At 44.2% G+C, this 17,722-nt stretch overlaps 1 protein-coding gene across 1 annotated transcript in view; it reads right to left on the reverse strand.

Moving 5' to 3' along the window:
- LOC107293036 (dolichyl-diphosphooligosaccharide--protein glycosyltransferase subunit STT3B-like) overlaps positions 1-17,722 on the reverse strand; it is a 51,221-nt gene that overhangs the window by 2,268 nt on the left and 31,231 nt on the right. The window contains exons 5-7 of the mRNA XM_015822165.1: positions 8,502-8,713; positions 7,942-8,129; positions 7,652-7,823 (exon numbers count right to left, since the gene is read on the reverse strand). Coding sequence (XP_015677651.1) covers positions 7,652-7,823; positions 7,942-8,129; positions 8,502-8,713 — 572 coding nt within the window. The remainder of the gene's footprint in view (positions 1-7,651; positions 7,824-7,941; positions 8,130-8,501; positions 8,714-17,722) is intronic.

The raw sequence follows: 17,722 nt of genomic DNA on the forward strand, positions 1-17,722 counted from the left end.
ATTAATTAAATGAATTATTTTTATTAAAAGGAAGATTATTATAAATATAATAATGTTGTTATAATTGAAAACGATTGAAGGATAATTAAGTAATTGAAGTTGTAAACCTTATTAAGGGTTCCAAATGATTTTTTATAGGGTAGCTTCATGAAATGACAGAATTAACTTGTTAACTTTACGGAAGATGGGAATTTTTTTTCTTTTCTTTTTTTTTGTATAAGTAAGGGATGGTGTTAAACTATCTTGCTGAAACGGTAAAGATTTTGGATATTTGAAGAACTAACTAAATGAATAATTTTTATTAATACGGAGGAGATGGATTGTTTAAGCTTAGATTTTGGAGTTAGAGATATTAATATTTGTTTACTTGTATTTGAATATTAGCCTAGGTTGGTTTGGGAAGTCCGGGGGGTGGGGGGATGGGATATAACATTGTGTAATATCTGTGATGTATTTCTTTTTTTTTATGATAAAAACAATAAAATTTTATATTGAAAAAAAAAAAATATTTTTAAAGTGAACATATTCTTCTTAAAATGTATTTGGTTAAGTGCATATTTTTAAATAAACCATTCTAATTAGCATTTTCAAGATTAATAGATGGTTAATTTTCCAGCTGTGAATTTGAAATTTAGCAATTCAGGTTTTAGTTCCAAAGTTGTATACAAATACTGTGAGGGGGAAAATTATTTGATCCCCTGCTGATTTTGTACATTTGTCCACTGACAAAGAAATTATCAGTCTATAATTTTAATGGTAGGTTTAACAGTGAGACAGAACAACAAAAAAATCCAGAAAAACGCTGGATAAAATTGATTTGCATTTTAATGAGTGAAATAAGTATTTGACCCCTTCGCAAAACATGACTTAGTACTTGGTGGCAAAACCCTTGTTGGCAATCACAGAGGTCAGACGTTTCTTGTAGTTGGCCACCAGGTTTGCACACATTTCAGGAGGGATTTTGTCCCACTCCTCTTTGCAGATCTTCTCCAAGTCATTAAGGTTTCGAGGCTGACATTTGGCAGCTCGAACCTTCAGCTCCCTCCACAGATTTTCTATGGGATTAAGGTCTGGAGACTGGGTAGGCCACTCCAGGATCTTAATGTGCTGCTTCTAGAGCCACTCCTTTGTTGCCTTGGTCGTGTGTTTTGGGTCATTGCCATGCTGGAATACCCATGCACGACTGTTGTGATTCTGTGCCAGCCTGTGATCCCGGTAGTTGAGTCTGGGGAATCAGAGGAGGAGGAGGAGGAGGAGGAGGAGGAGGAGGAGGAGGGGCCTGGAGAGCCATCAGAGTCGGAGGGAGGCTCTGATGAGCTGCAGGACTTACAGACTGATGAGGAGGCTGGTCCTTTCACTCGTGATCGAGCTGAGAGCCAGCTGTGCTGGGAAGCTGAGTCGGACTCGGAGGAAGCACAGCTGGAAGACCTCAGAGACGCTCGTAGACGTAGGCAGGACACACGAGTAGGACAGAGGGAGGCAATGGGGCGACTCCAGGGGAAGAGGAGAAAGCAGTGAGAAGCCACGCTTTGGGGGCTGCGTAACAAAAAGGGAATGTGTGGGCAGGGCTGGTTGCTGGAGGCAACCGTTTGCAAAGAACTTCAGAGTCAAGAGATCATGGTCTGTTTATTTTGTCTGTGAGCTATTTCCTATTTGACTCGTGCTCCGTTGGAAAAGTGTTCTGTTGCTTTTGTTTTCCTGGGACAATTATCAGGTCTGTAACTCAAATTAAAAGGGTTTATTTTCCAGTCTACTGTTAAAAGAGGGTTTGTCTTTGTACAGTAACAAGGACGTATGTAGGCTGGGACAGAACAACGACCTATTTTCAATGCCCTGGCTAAGGGAAGGAGGTTCTCACCCAAGATTTGACGGTACATGGCCCCCTCAAGTTGTCCTGTCCCCTTAGCAGAAAAACACCCCCAAAACATAAGGTTTCCACCTCCATGTTTGACAGTGGGGATGGTGTTCTTGGGGTCATAGGCAGCATTCCTTCTCCTCCAAACACGGCGAGTTGAGTTGATGCCAAAGAGCTTGATTTTGGTCTCATCTGACCACAACACTTTCACCCAGTTCTCCTCTGAATCATTCAGATGTTCATTGGCAAACTTCAGACGGGCCTGTACATGTGCTTTCTTAAGCAAGGGGACCTTGCAGGCGCTGCAGGATTTCAGTCCTTTTTGTTTTCTTGGTGACTATGGTCCCAGCAGCCTTGAGATCATTGACAAGATCCTCCCGTGTAGTTCTGGGCTGATTCCTCACTGTTCTCATGATCATTGAAACTCCACGAGGTGAGATCTTGCATGGAGCCCCAGAGCAAGGGAGATTGACAGTTATTTTGTGTTTCTTCCATTTGCAAATAATCGCACCAACTGTTGTCACCTTCTCACCAAGCTGTTTGGCGATAGTCTTGTAGCCCATTCGAGCCTTGTGTAGGTCTACAATCTTGTCCCTGACATCCTTGGACAGCTCTTTGGTCTTGGCCATGGTGGAGAGTTTGGAATCTGATTGATTGATTGCTTCTGTGGACAGGTGTTTTTTATACAGGTAACAAACTGAGATTAGGAACATTCCTTTTAAGAGAGTGCTCTTAATCTCAGCTCATTACCTGTATAAAAGACACCTGGGAGCCAGAACTCTGGCTGATTGATAGGGGATCAAATACTTATTTCACTCATTAAAATGCAAATCAATTTATAACTTTTTTGAAATGTGTTTTTCTGGATTTTTTTTTGTTGTTATTCTGTCTCTCACTGTTAAAATACACCTACCATTAAAATTATAGACTGATCATTTCTTTGTCAGTGGGCAAACGTACAAAATCAACAGGGGATCAAATATTTTTTTCCCTCACTGTATATACACCAAAAAACTACATATAGAGGTAGTTCTCAAGTTACAACAGCAATTGGGACCAGGATTGCCATTACTAAGCGATGTGGTTCTATAGTGCAACATCACATGACCGCATTGCTTAAGATTCCCTAACTTTAAAACAGCTCTTGGGTGGCGACAGTTACCCAGCATGAGGGGCTCAAGAAAAGGAGGTGCCGGCAATGCTAACTCCCAAGAATGAGGGGCTCAGAGGCAGCTACAAGCATGAGAGGGAGGGGAGGGGGCAAAGAAAGGAAATCAAACCTGATTGACAGGGAGCATCCTAACCCTGCCCCTACTCCGCAGAGGGCAGATCCCCATCATCCCCAGCCTGGCAGGGGTCTTCCTGTCCCACCGTTGCAGACAAAGGGGGGGCTCCAGTGAAGAGGAGGAGGAAGAGGGTTTAAGCAAGCTCAGCAACCAAAGTGGGGATCCCGCCCGTAAAACAAACGTGCTTCATGGGTAACCTCCCAGCACAACAGAAGTGACCAAAACCTGCTGCAACCACCCAGCAGACAGGTGGGGGAGGAATAAAAACCAAACAGCCCCCCCACCAACTCTCAACAGAAAGCTCACGACAACGAAAACCTCGGACAGGGGGAAGAGCGTGGGCAGGCAGGCATCTTGCTCGGCTGATGGCTTGGGGGGGGGGAATGACAGTCACAGAGTCCCAGGGTCATGTCATTAAATTTCAGACGCTTGACAACTGACTTGTATTTATGATGGTCGCAGTGTCCCGGGGTTACGTGATCAAAATTCGGATGTTTGGCAACTGACTCATATTTATGACAGTCACAGTGTCCCCAAGGGTCATCCAATAATAATAATTTTCGTTTTTTAAGTACAAATTTTCTCAGCTTCTCTTTGCCAGAGAAGTGTGATTAGCACCCAAGAGAGGATGAGGGGGGAAACAGGGCAGAGGAAGGGGGGGGGAATCAAAACAAGAAAAAAAAATGATTACATCCACATCCAGCTCTTGGGGGGGTGGAGTGGGGGATTTTTATTTTTTGCCTCGTTTTGCTCTTTTAAAAAGACCGCGCCCCCAATGCCCCCCACCCACGACGCCAGAAGCCGCGCGCCATCACCATTCACCTGCCATGCCCCCCACAGCCCCAAAGCCTCTCTCTTTCCCTTCCTTTGAAACAAACAAGCCCACCCTCAAATCCTCCGGTTCCTCCCTTATGAATTAAAACGAAAGAAAGCCAAGTTTTTTCTTTTGTGATCTTTACATATTTAAACTGCTAGAAGGGAGTGGGGAAGAAAACCATCGCGAGACACTTCTGTTTTAACCTTTTTTCCTTGTCATTTTTCAAACTTTTCATCCTGCTTTCGTGAGAGGGCAGCGTTTGGGGGTGGGTGAAGCAGCCCCCTCCTCCCCAAGCCATCAGCCAAGCAAGATGCCCGCCTGCCCACGCTCTTCCCCGTCCGAGGTTTTCATTGTCGTGAGTTTTCTGTTAAGAGTTGGCGGGGGGGGGCTGTTTGGTTTTTATTCCTCCCCCCACCTGTTTGCTGGGTGGTTGCAGCAGGTTTTGGTCACTTCTGTTGTGCTGGGAGGTTACCCATGAAGCACGTTTGTTTTTTGGGGGGATCCCCACTCTGGTTGCTGAGCTTGCTTAAAGCCTGTTCCTCCTCCTCCTCTTCACTGGAGCCCCCCTTTGTCTGCAACGGTGGGGCAGGAAGACCCCTGCCAGGCTGGGGATGATGGGGATCTGCCCTCTGCGGAGTAGGGGCAGGGTTACTATGCTCCCTGTCAATCAGGTTTCATTTCCTTTCTTTGCCCCACCCCACCCTCCCTCCCTCCCATGCTTGTAGCTGCCGCTGAGTCCCTCATTCTTGGGAGTTAGCATTGCTGGCACCTCTTTCTCCTGAGCCCCTCGTGCTGGGTAACTGTCGCCAACCAAGAGCTGTTTTAAAGTTAGGGAATCTTTCGGGGATAACCAACTAGCACCCCGACAGTCTCCCATGGCTACTACCTGCCACCTGATTGGCTGGCGGCTATCTGTCCCATGCAGCCAAAGGCTTGGGACAAAGAGGGCCTCGGCGAATGGGCCGGGCTGAAGGGCAGAGGACAAGGGGCCCATTGGCCATGGAGAATGGCTGGGGGAGGACCAGCAGAGGAGGAAAGCTGGCTGCAAATGGTCAGAGGCAGTAGGCTTGAGAAGAAGGCGTGGCCAAGGGTGGGAGGCGAAAGATCCTAGGCCCGCTGCAGTACAAGTGCAGGAGGCCAGGGAAGGAGGGTGCAGGGTGTATGCTATTTGGAGAATGGTGCAAGTGACATTGGGAAGAAGGCTTGGCATAGCCAGCAGCTGCCTTACATAGGGTCAGGCCGGGCATGCCTTATCAGCAGAGAGAACACAGAGAAGATCAGCTGCATGCAGCAGTGATGACAGCTGGGAGTTTGCTCTGTGGCGCTGGGATGGCTGGCCAGTGTGGGGCTTGAGGCAGCACTCCTTGGTGGTGGTGGCGCTCAGGCTAAAGTAGAGGCCTGGGGGTGGTGACAGCCAGCTGACACTGCTGAAGGCCCTGGGCCTCTACATCAGCCCCAGGGCTGCCAATTAGTGTTGCTGTGCAGGGTGACCAAAAGGGAAGAAATGGGGAGGAGATAGGTGGATTGGGGGACTTGATGTGCCCCTGTGGTCGTAAGGTGGGTTGCTAAGCACCCAAATTTTGATCACGTGACCCCAGGGATGCTGCAATGGCTGTAACTTCGGGGACCAGGATTAAGTAGCATTTTTTGAGTGCCGCCTTAAATCACTGAACAAATGGTTGTTAACTTGAGGATTACCTGTAAACTGATGTGTGTGAAAATGACACGAACCAGACATAGACAGTTTTGTTCACCTATGCTAAAAGCAAATTTTTATTATCAAGTCACAAGATTAGCCCATCCTACTCAAACAGGTTATTAATCTCTTGTGAAATAAAGCCAACCAAATTTAAAAGATAGATTAATTTGGTAGTAATCTATATCACAAACCAGCAAATATTATACATTATAAGAATAATAAAGGCAGGATATAAATAAATATTTTAAAATATCCATATTCAAACTTTCTAAGGATTAGCCTCATCCATTCAGAAATACTATTTTCTATCCAATCCTCTATGTTATCTGCCAAGATGACAATGGTTGGAAAGAGGAGTTGAAATTGTCACCAGTTTCTCACAGGTGGTAAAGCTGTGGTGACTTACTGTATCTTTCAATTCATTATTTGAAAACTGTCCACTCATAAAGTTAGTTGAGCAAGGATTTACTACATGGCTATATTAACTCCAGAAAAATCTAGAACTGCAAGCAGTACAAAGCCCTTATAATGCTCAAGGCACCCCAAGTAACAGTATAAAAATGCAATCCTATGTTAAATGTTTTATATACAGGTAGCCCTTGATCCAAGTTACAACAGTACTGAATGAATGGTGGTTACAACTGGTTCTTAGAGTTCCTGCTGTTCCAACACTCCCATGATCATGTGATCATGATCTGGGTGCTTGACAACTGATTCACACTTGCTGGACCGGAGTTCCGAACTGGTTGCAGCACCCCACGTTCATGTGATTGCCATTTGCAACCTTCCATGCCAGATTGTCAATGTTGCAAAGTCAATGGGGAAGCTGCCAGGGAAGGTCACAAGTCACTGGGATAAGTCTCCCACTCCACCTCCTCCAGCCCCTCTATGCTCGGACCACACCAGCCACTTATACCCCTGCATATCTTCCCCAACCTGCACCACACCCTTGCGCACCCTCCCCAAACCATGCCACACCCCTGCGTACTCTCCCTGACCCATGCCACACCCCTGTGCACCCTCTCCAACCCATGCTGCACCCTTCTACAACCTTCCTGACCAGCACCACACCCCCACACACCTTCCCCCATCCAACCTTCCCGACCCTCACCTCTTACCCTCCCTATCCCATGGCTCTTGTGTACCTCGTACCCTCCCTGGCCGTCACTGCACCTCTCACACACACCCTCGCTGTACCTCCCCTGCACCCCTTGTTCTCTCTCCTACCTGGCAGCAGCTACTGACCTGCCTGCTGGCCTGGAACTTGCAACTTCCTGCCAGCTTCCCCTCCGACTTTGGTTGCAGGAAGCCAGCAAGAAGTTGCCTTGCCTAACAACCATGGGATTCAGTTAGTGGCAAATGAGACTGCAGGGATTGCTGTCATTAAGTAAGCCTCACAATCATGAATTTTCCTCATCTCCTACTCTACAATTCAATTTTTATATTGCAACTTATTATTTGATTGGGATAAACATAAACTCAGATTTGTGAGGAAAAAGGAATGGTAAAATATATTGCTATTCTGATGAATGAACCAGTTCTTATATGCCAGCCTCATTTGGAGTGCATTGTCATGGTCACATGCATGAAAACATGTAGTTTAAAATAGCACTAACATTTTAAAAAATCCCATTCTTGGATAAATAAGGTATAGATACTGTAATCAGTATTTATATACTGTATATGTGTTTCCACAAATTACTGAAATATAAAGTCAGCTTTGGAAAAAGAGAAATATTGAACACAACAAAAGATGATAAGTGGCCAACATGCTCTGACATTCTATTTTTATTGTGTACCCTTCCATTTCTTCATAAAGTTTGAAAAATTATATTTAAGTTTGAATTGAATTCTATAAAAATCCCACTGTAATCTTGGCACATTCCTGTCTCATATTCTGTTTCTTAGAATTAAGCTTTGGTGAACATAATGGAATATGTAACCAATATGTACATTTACATCTGTGATCAATAAAGATAATTATCACTACTTACCAGAGCAATGTGGCTGTTATTCCAAGTGTTATTGTCAACTAGAGTCGTTCGATTTGCCATTCCAGCTATTTGATAGCCATAATCCCACCAAGACATTACTCTGGCATGTTCATCTGTATTTTGCCTTAGCCAATAGTATGCTTCTCTAAAGTCATCCAAAATGTTCCGAGTACTGTCAGAGAAATAAGAGTTAAAACCATGTAAAAGTATTTATCTCTACATATTAGCAGTGCTTTGAGTAATTACAATACATCATAAGCAAAGGTTACATAAAAAAGAGTGACTCTTACCCATCATGATTGTAAGAAGCCAGGACAACACTTGGACTAGAATAGGCATTGCTGGTTACCCATGTACAGTGAACAGCAAACATCATCAACAGCATTAGCATCAACATTGTGACAATGCTCTTTATATTGGGCCCAAGACCATCTTCAGTTTTTTCCTGCTCAGATATGTGTTTCCTCACTTTACCTGCCTGAGCAAAGAAAACAAATAAAATCTTTCCCTTTTACTGTCAAACTTTAGAGTTTAAAAATCCTGTTTTCAGTCATAAATGTCCCACCAGTTCTGATTTTAAAAAGGACATTAACAATTAAAATGTTGCAGGTGAAAATGGTTTTTCAAACTGGAATGTATGAATGGATAGTAATAATCTAAATCTGCCCTCATTTAATATATCCAACCATGTTTTTGGACACTAAAATGGTTTAATGAAAGAAGAAAAAATGAACAGTTTGCTAAGTATGTAGAGATTACAAACAACATTACTATTTCCACTACGATTTTCACATATATTAAATGTTTATGTTTAATTTAAACAGTTATCATCAAACTCTTCAAGGCTCACCTTATCATAAAGATTTCCTGGATTTCTTTTATCATCTTCATCACTGCTGTCTTCTATTGGAGGATTTTCTCTCTTCATATCATCACCCAAATAGTGTTCAAAAACACTGGAGAAAGCAATAGCTGACAGCATACAAACCACTGGAGTCAAAGTTAACATCAGGCGAACCATCACTCCAGCAAAATAAACAGCACTGATTGCATACAAAGCCACTGCAAAGAAACCATTCAGTTTTACTATTAGGTTCATCACAGATGAAATTTTCCAAATGCTTTATAAGCTTGAATTAAAGCTTGTATGTTTGTTTCCCAAAAATTCATATGAATAAAACTGTATCATCATTTGAATTATACCATAACTTTAAAATTCAGTGAAAGGGCTTTTTTTTAGTAAGCCATATTACTAGTAAATAGCTATTGTTCTAGTGGTGTCAGGCGAAAGCAACCAGAACCATTTGTAAAGAGTGTCAACAGTAGTTTATTGCTAGTCAACTATGTTACAAGAATCCCACCAGACTGACTGCATTCCCTTGGGAACAGCAAGATAATGTTTTAAGGATACTGGGGGAGGTCCAGCCTGTGTCGCTTACTGCAGTGCAACAAATCTAAACATGGGTGCCTCTTGACCCCTCCCTCCAGTCTAGCTGGAGATTTCACACAAGTGGTCAGCTTTTGTCATTATATCAGCTTTGATAGTTTTAGTCTATTCTTATGTTTCTATGTTGCAAATCAGTAGGAATCATTTTTGTTGAATCCAGCACTACATAAATTTAAGCAAATAAAATATGAATAAATAAAAAACATAATTGGGGCCTGCATCTGGGTTACTTTGGCCTAGATATCCAGTTTAACATACGAAGTACATTTAGCAATTTACAAAAATTGCTTCTTGCCCAGCAAAAACAATACAGGGAGTGCCTGCGAGTAGAAGATAACTGCTATAATAATTTTAGTATTTACAGAATACTATTTTGAGCATCATAAGCTCCTAGGCAAATGCAATAAAATACAAAAATGCAGAACATAAAGACGAAAAATTAGATGGAAAGAGAATAAACATGAAAATCAGCGAAAAGGAAACCTTATTTTGATCTCTAATAAACACTTAAGAAGTTTCTTTAGATGCTGCTGAAGCAGCTGAAAAAGTAGCACAGTAAATAGGAAGAGAAGTCTTTATTTTTCAGTAAACACATGAAGAAAAATATGAAGCAGCTTTAAAGCATGTGAAATGGAGCTCTATAAAACAAGTCATGTGCAAGCCAGACAAACAGAATCTAATTTTATTAAGCAACACATTTTGGCATATGCATCTATGGCACAGAATGAGACTTTCCTACAGTTGTCTTACTGGGTAAACTTTTTAGCCATTAAAAATACCATTTTGGGTATCCTGGTAAAGATTATAATGTGGGAGACAAGGTAGCAACCCCCAACTGGGCATATCTTGTGAGCAAAGCTCTACTTGTGGATGTTTCCTTTCCCATCAACAGTAACTCCATTTACCATGCTAGACTGTGGTAAACTGGGAGAGTTTACAAGTCTACTGCATAAAGCAGTGATGGCGAACGTTTTAGAGACCGAGTGCCCAAACTGCAACCCAAACCCCACTTATTTATCGTCGGGTGCCCGGTGGGCATGGCCCAGTGGGTGGGCGTGACTACTGGGTGGGCGTGGCTGCAGTGGTCATGGCAGACTGGGTGGGCGTGGCCATGGTGGGCGTGGCCACCTCAATGTTGCTCGTGGGGGACGCCTGTGGGGGCCAGGCAGGGTTGGGGGAGATCCAGGGGGTCTCTGGCGGGTGGGACGGTAAGTAGGAGGCTCGTCCTGTTGGGTGAGGTGAGGTGAGGCAGGGGGCAGGGCAGGGATGCCATTGCCGCAGGGCAAGACAAGGCAAGGCAGGGACTGGGGTGGCTGCTGCCTGACACCATCGGCCCCTGTAAACAGCGAGTGCATTGGGGCCAACTGTGTCCATCAGCAGCCACAGCCTGCCAGCCCCTCGACTGGCGCACTCTGAGGCTCCGCAGCCCGCTGCGAATACCGGGCCAGCCCTCCAGCAGCAGTCGGAGTAGGGGAGGGGGGATCCGGTATAACGGTTCCTTAACTCTGCCCGGCTTGTTCTGTGGCCTAATGGTAGCGGCACTGGGCGCGATGCGCGAGACGGCAAATGGCGGTTTTGGCGCGACGTGGCTGTTTGCTGCTGGCCGCGGTCATTTGCCACCTCACGCGTCGCACCCAATGCTGCTGCCATGAGGCCATGGAACAAGCTGGGTGAAGGTAAGGAACCGGTATACCGGTTTCTTACCGCCGCCAGGCTTGTTCCACGGCCTCATGGCAGTGGCATTGCACAGGAGATGGCAAACGGCTGGTTTTGGCGCGATGTGGCTGTTTGCTGCCAGCCGCGGCCATTTGCCACCTCGTGCATCACACCCAATGCTGCTATGAGGCCGCGGAACAAGCCGGGCGGAGGTAAGGAACCGGTATACCGGTTTACCACCACTGCCTGGCTTGTTCTGCGGCCTCATGGCAGCGGCATTGCGCAGGAGGTGGCAAACAGCTGGTTTCGGCGTGGCGCGGCTCTTTGCTGCATCGTGTATTGCACCCAATGTTGCTACAATGCGGCTTGGCCAAAAGCGGCTGTGGAACAAGTGGGGCAGGTTTCCCCCTCGCCTGCCCATTCGTCTACAGCTTTGGTGGCTCTGTAGGCAGAGCTGCGAAGTTCTCTTCTCTGACAGAGAACTTCGCAGCTCTGCCTACAGAGCCACCAAAGCAGCAGGTGGATCGCCAGAGGCTCAGGGAGGGAGGGCGCTGAAGTGGGCGGTCGGGCCATTGGCAAGAGCAACGCGGTTGAGCGGAAAGCGGCCTCAGAACAAGTGGGGCAGGTAAGGAAAGAAATCCTTGCTCCCTCCAGAAATTGCCTTTCTTTCCTTACCTGACTCCTAGCCCCGTGCCGTTTCTCCTTCGCAATCCACCGCCAGCGCTTGCAAGGACAAAGGAAGTTTTTTTTGGGGGGGGAAAGGTCAATCAATTCCAACTTCTCGTGAAAGATCGCGAAGTTGGAATTGATTGATTGACCTTTTTTCCCCAAAAAAACCTTCGTTTCCTTGCATGCTTCAGCACCCTCCCTCCCCGAGCCTCCAGCACTCCACCTGCTGCTTTGGTCGGCCTGCCAGCCCCCACCTCAACGCCCTGCTCACCGCCTAGCACGTCCGCCCCAGGGCTGCAGGGGATGGCCTGGCATGGGAAGCGCACGCGCCCCACCCTCCTGCCACCATGCAGGGTAAGGTTGCCGGGCCCGCCCCTGCCCAGATGCCCTCGCCTCCCCCAAGTGTTTTTTTACTAACCTGCCTTTCAGCTGCATTCCATTTGTCCGTTCGCTTCTCAGCCTTTGCCGTGTGTTTGTGGGACTATCAGTGAAAAAAAAAGTTTCATCAGACTTTCTAACTTCTCGTGAGATCTCGTGAGAAGTTAGAAAGTCTGATGAAACTTTTTTTTTTTTACCGATAGTCCCACAAACACACGGCGAAGGCTGAGAAGCGAATGGAGAAACAGAATGCAGCTGAAAGGCAGGTTAGCAAAAAAACACTTGGGGGAGGCGAGGGCATCTGGGCAGGGGTGGGCCCGGCAACCTTACCCTGCACGGCTTCGGCAGGTGTCTGGCAGGGGGAGGGAAGCAACTGGTCTACCACCATGCTAGCACCGCCGCGTTGCTTCTCTACCCCATGGACAGGCCCCGCCCCACCCGTCGCATGGAACGCCCTGCTCCCGCCACTCCCCCCACCCCCAAGCGGCACCTTCTTTCAAGCTCCGACACGTCACTTCCTCCGCCGCTGTGTGGGACTAAAAATAAAGTTCAAGCAATCAATTCCAACTTTGCGAGATTTTTTTTTCCCGCGAGAAGTTGAAATTCATTGATTGAACTTTTTTTTTTTTTGCACACGGTGGCGGCGGCCTAAAGCGAAAAGGTTTTATAAAACCCAGCTTAAAAAGCCACTTGCCTGGGGAGATTTTGATGCAGGTTGCTCATGGACAAGACTTAAGGTCTTGAACTGGGACAACGGTGCGCGTGCCCACAGAGAGGGCTCTGCATGCCACCTGTGGCACACGTGCCATAGGTTCGCCACCGTGGGCATAAAGGATAGAGAGGTGTTTCTCAATCTAATCATATTCATTCAGATAATCAAACTTATATTAAACTTATTTTACTGAAAGACATGTCATCTTACCACTCCAACTGACCAGGTTTTAATTACATGAGGTTTTGTGTAGTTATGAAATCTGGTCTACCCTATAGGTACCAAAAACAAATTCTCAGAAACACTATTCTAACAGTTATTTACAGTTGGAAATCACTAGATTTCACCCAGATGGCCTCAGACAACGGATATCCCTTCCATTGCACTAAGTACTGCAATTTTCCCTTAAAAATTCTAGAATCAAGAATACGCTTTACTTCATAGTGAGTCTTTCCTGCCACCACGAGGGGTCCGGGTGCCTTCTTAGGGGGAGGTCTTAAGGTGGAACCCCGAAAAGGTTTCAACAGGCTACAATGGAAAACAGGGTGAACTTTTCCTAAGAGCCTAGGAAGTTTTAATTCCACCGTGACCGGGTTAATGATCATTACAATGGGGAAGGGTCCTAAGTACTTCGGTCCTAACTTACTAGGTAACTTAAGCCATAAATATTTAGTTGACAGATAAACCTTTTCCCCAACTTGGAATGTTCTTTGAGGAGCCCTTTTTTATCTGCCTGTTTTTTGTATGTCTCGGAAGCCTTTTTCAAAGCAGTTTTCGTGGTTTTTCAAACTTCCTCCCACCCCCTCACCCATTGATCAAGAGTCTGGGAAGCGGAGGGAGTTTGGGGGTATTTGGGTATTGGGCTGCACTCTTTTCCTGTGGCCACTTTAAAAGGCGTGAAGCCGGTGCTGCTGTGAACAGAGTTATTGTAAGCCACCTCTGCGAAAGAGAGGAGGTCAGTCCAGTCCGTTTGTTGATATAGCATCGGAGATACTGCTCCACCATTGAGTTCACACATTCAGCCGTCCCATTGGTAGATGGGTGAAAAGCCGATGATAGTCCTTGAGATGAGCCAATTAGTTTAAGAAAACTCCTCCAAAACTTAGCTGTGAACTGCACCCCCGTCAGAGATTATCCATTTAGGTGCGCCATGCAGTCTGTAGATATGTTTCAGGAATATTTTGGTTAGTCGTTGGGTGGACGGGAGCCCTTTGCAGGCAATGAAGTGAGCCTGCTTTGAAAACAGATCTATCACAGTCCAGATGACCGTATTTCCCCTACTTTCAGGTAGATCTACTATAAAATCCATAGCAATTTCTTCCCATGGTTGGGAAGGGTCTGCCAACGGTTACAATAACCCAGGGGGTTTCCATGGAATTCTTTTCTTTTTTTTTGTGCCCAGGTTTTTAATTAATTTTCCAATATTACATTTACATATTTGAAAAGTAGCGTGGCGGTTGAGCATCGTAATTCCATTACATTTGAATATCATCAGTACAAATCTCAAAGTATTACAACAACTAATTCCCTCTCTTTCCCCCATAAGATCTACTGTCATATTCAGATCAATACAGTTCTTATTCTATCAATCAAACAAAAAATACCTTTCTAGTATTCATCAATAATCTTCAGTCTATACATATCTTAATTAATTTGACATTCCATTTTTTAGACAATAACCTAATAAGTTTTTCTTAACTTTAATTTCGCATTGATATTTAAATTTAACGTTTAATCTTTATCATTTCCGGATTTTAAATGATCCCAATTTCTCAGTCTCCTATCTCATATTTAGGGCTAATAAATTTTTTTTTCTTTTCCTTTTTCCACTTCCTTCCTTTCTTCCTTTCCAGAAAAAGAGAAAAAAATAAAATAAACAATCAGCATTTATACCACAAGCCAATATACAAATTTAATTATTGGTATTTATACTTCTAAGTTTTATTTAACCTGTGTCTCAACTCATGACAATATCTTAAATTCAAGTCTTAGTTATCTATGAACATTCAAACTTTACTGATTCAAATCAGTAACCTGGTGATTAATTTTCCCTTAATATTTTAATTTAACATTTAATATTTATCTTTTTTCCAAATTTTAATTAAGCACAATTCCTTTATCACAATTCCTCATATAATCTAATATTTAAAATACAGACCTTATATGTAAATTCTATCATATATCTTAACAGGCTAATAAGACAATATAATATTCTTATTTCGATATTTATATTTCTAGATTTTATAAAACCAATTTTTTTTTATCTCAAATCATTACAATATCTTATGTTCAAAATACATATTCTATCCATTTAAATATATTCTATTTTAGATCTCATGTATAGATCAAAACCCCAATCCCTTTCAGTCTTATTCTAGCTTTTTTCCTCTGCCAAATCATCTTTCATATCTTCGCTTTTAAATCATCAAAAAGATCTCCTTGTATTGTTGTAACTATTGTTTGATATTGATAAGGGCGTTCAGTTGCTGTTTTCTTAAGAGGACTAGCTGATTTAGCAGGTCGTCTCTTTATTTTTCCAGTTCGATGCAGTTGTCCCGAAGTATTTATCTTCTCTTTCATCTGTTTTTCTTTTTTATCTTCAAATTCCTTCTGGTTTATAAGAAAAGTCCTTTCCTTGTTCTCTATTATCAGTTTCCTTTCTGTGTTTTCCACTGTTTGTATATGTTGAGTATCTAAGTCTTCTGTCATAGCATTTGGTTGTTTCACCTTCTCTATAAAATTCTGTATAAATGATTCTTTAGTTGAAGTCATAGTTTGAGCTTGCATACGGAGAGTTTGGATAATTGCTTTTAACATATAAAGAATTTGTTCCTGTACTTCCTTTGTGGGAGAAATCCATTCCTGTTCTTCTTCCATTGTCGTGTATTAAACTAAACAAAAAGCTTACAATCAGAAAGTCCACCAAGTAAAAAGCTGAGCTGAGTTTCTTGCAGATGGTGCTTCAAGGTTGCTTTATATCTTATCTACTTTCAAAGCTGTCAACAAGTCTCTCTTAAAGAATAGCAGGTTACAGTCTCAAATTTAGCCAGCAAATGTCATCTCAGAGTTACTTAGATCTTTTCAGTTTTCTTTTCCCCCTCTATTTTAAGGGGGAGAAAAAGAACCCAAATCTTCAATAATAGAGTAAAAATCAGAGAAGAAAAAAAAATAGAGAGTAGAAAGTTACAAGTCTTATAATCCACCAGTTTTAAAAAATAGAATTCCAATTAGGATCCCAGTATTTTTCCAACGTTTTAGACTCCCAAGTGGTTGATAGCCGCTGTTTCTGGAGGGAGGGCTAAAATCCCCCTTCCCTCACCACAGGGGGGAAATTACTTTAGCAGCTTATGCAGGTAATTAAGTAATTAGGATGTAAGAGAGGCAGATCTCACCCAATCCTTTCCACACTGCTTTGAATTTGCCAGATGTTAATGTGACTTCGGCTGTTAGCAGCCCAGGGACGAGCCATATTTCTATGGCCAGTCCTTTTGTCCGCCGGTTTGGAGAGATTGCCAGGTCTAACAGGAGCGTTGCTGCTCTCCTGCGATCCAGCAAAAGCCCCTCCTTGCTGATCGCCTCTTCGGGGTGATTTTCGGCTCTTTTCAGGGCCCCCCAGCGATGCAAAACTGAACGGGGGAGAGAGAGCAGATCTCCCAGCTGTCCATGGCGGCTGTGTGACGAAACCGGAAGCCTCCCCGGAATTGTTTTCATGGTGGCACATACAGCACAACTCCGGACATAGTTTTCCACGTCCCGTTTCAATCCCGGCCACCAGAATTGACGGCAGATGAGGTGTAGTGTTTTTAAATATCCAAAGTGCCCAGTCTGTTTTATGTCATGGCCGTGTCGGAGCGTGTTAAGGTGGAGGGTCTCTGGCAAATAGTTTTCCCCCTTTGTAAGCCAAACCATCCCTGCATGTTAGGGAGGTTTGATTGTCCTTGAACCATTGGTCGGTGAGGAGCTCTTGTTTTATTTTCTTTGCCCCAGGGTCATTGGGATTAGGGGCTCTTGAAGGTGGGACTCTGCGCGGCGTAAGTTGAGAAGCAGTTTGTGGATTGGAGATAATTGCCTCATTAACCTCTTCACGCTGGCTTTTGTACTGGGGCAGTCTGGACAGAGCATCAGCTAAGAAGTTTTTTCCTCTCGGTATGTACTTTAGGGTGAAGTTAAAACAGTTAACGTACTGCGCTCATCGTACTTGTTTCGGGGACAATTTGTGGGGAGTCTTTAGTGCTTCTAGGTTTTTGTGATCAGTCCAGACCTCGAAAGGCACCTTACTCCCTTCTAGATAGTGTTGCCAGTTTAATAGAGCCCAACGGATTGCAAAAGCTTCCTTTTCCCACACAGCCCACCTCCTCTCATAGTCAGTGAATTTTTTCAAGGTGTAGGCACAGGGTTGTAGGGTCCCACTCTGGTTCTTTTGCAGTAGCACAGCTCCGACGGCCAGGTCGCTGGCATCGGCTTGAATCACAAAGGGCTTCCCTGGGCAAGGATGCTTTAAGACCGGTTCGACTGCAAATAGTCTTTTTAAATTTTCAAAAGCGGTTTGACAGTTCATAGTCCATGCTAGTGGTTGGCCTGGACGTGGCTTTCCTCCCTTTGCCTGTTTTTAGTAATTCCATAAGGGGCAGGGCAATTTCAGCTAAGGAGGGGATGAATTGATGGTAGAAGTTGGCAAATCCCAGAAAGCTCTGGAGCTGTTTGCGAGTCTTTGGGGGCTGCCATTCAACTACGGCTTTCACTTTGGTCGGATCCATTTCAATGCCCTCGCTGGAAATTCTGTAGCCAAGATAATCCAGTCGGGTCTGGTGAAACTCACACTTTGATAGTTTAACATAAAGTTTGGTGTTCAACAGTTTCTTTAGCACTTCTCTCACTAGTTTTATGTGGTCAGCCATATTCATGCTGTATATCAGGATGTCATCAAGATACACCAAAACCCCTTTGTATAAATGGTCATGTAGTACCTGATTAATCAGCTGCATGAAGACAGCTGGAGCCCCTTGCAGTCCAAAAGGCATGACTTTAAATTGGTAGCTCCCCATGGGACAATTAAAAGCAGTCTTCCACTCATCTCCCTCCTTTATCCTCACCCAGTAATAAGCCTGTCTCAAGTCCAACTTAGTGAAGACCCTCCCCTTTGCCAGGTGGGTCAGTAAGTCCTTCAGGAGGGGGAGGGGGTATTTGTTTTCCACACTCACTGCGTTCA

The sequence above is a fragment of the Protobothrops mucrosquamatus genome, unplaced genomic scaffold (genome assembly GCF_001527695.2).
Source record: "Protobothrops mucrosquamatus isolate PMUCROS unplaced genomic scaffold, P.Mucros_1.0 scaffold1483, whole genome shotgun sequence".
Classification (NCBI taxonomy): Eukaryota; Metazoa; Chordata; class Lepidosauria; order Squamata; family Viperidae; genus Protobothrops; species Protobothrops mucrosquamatus.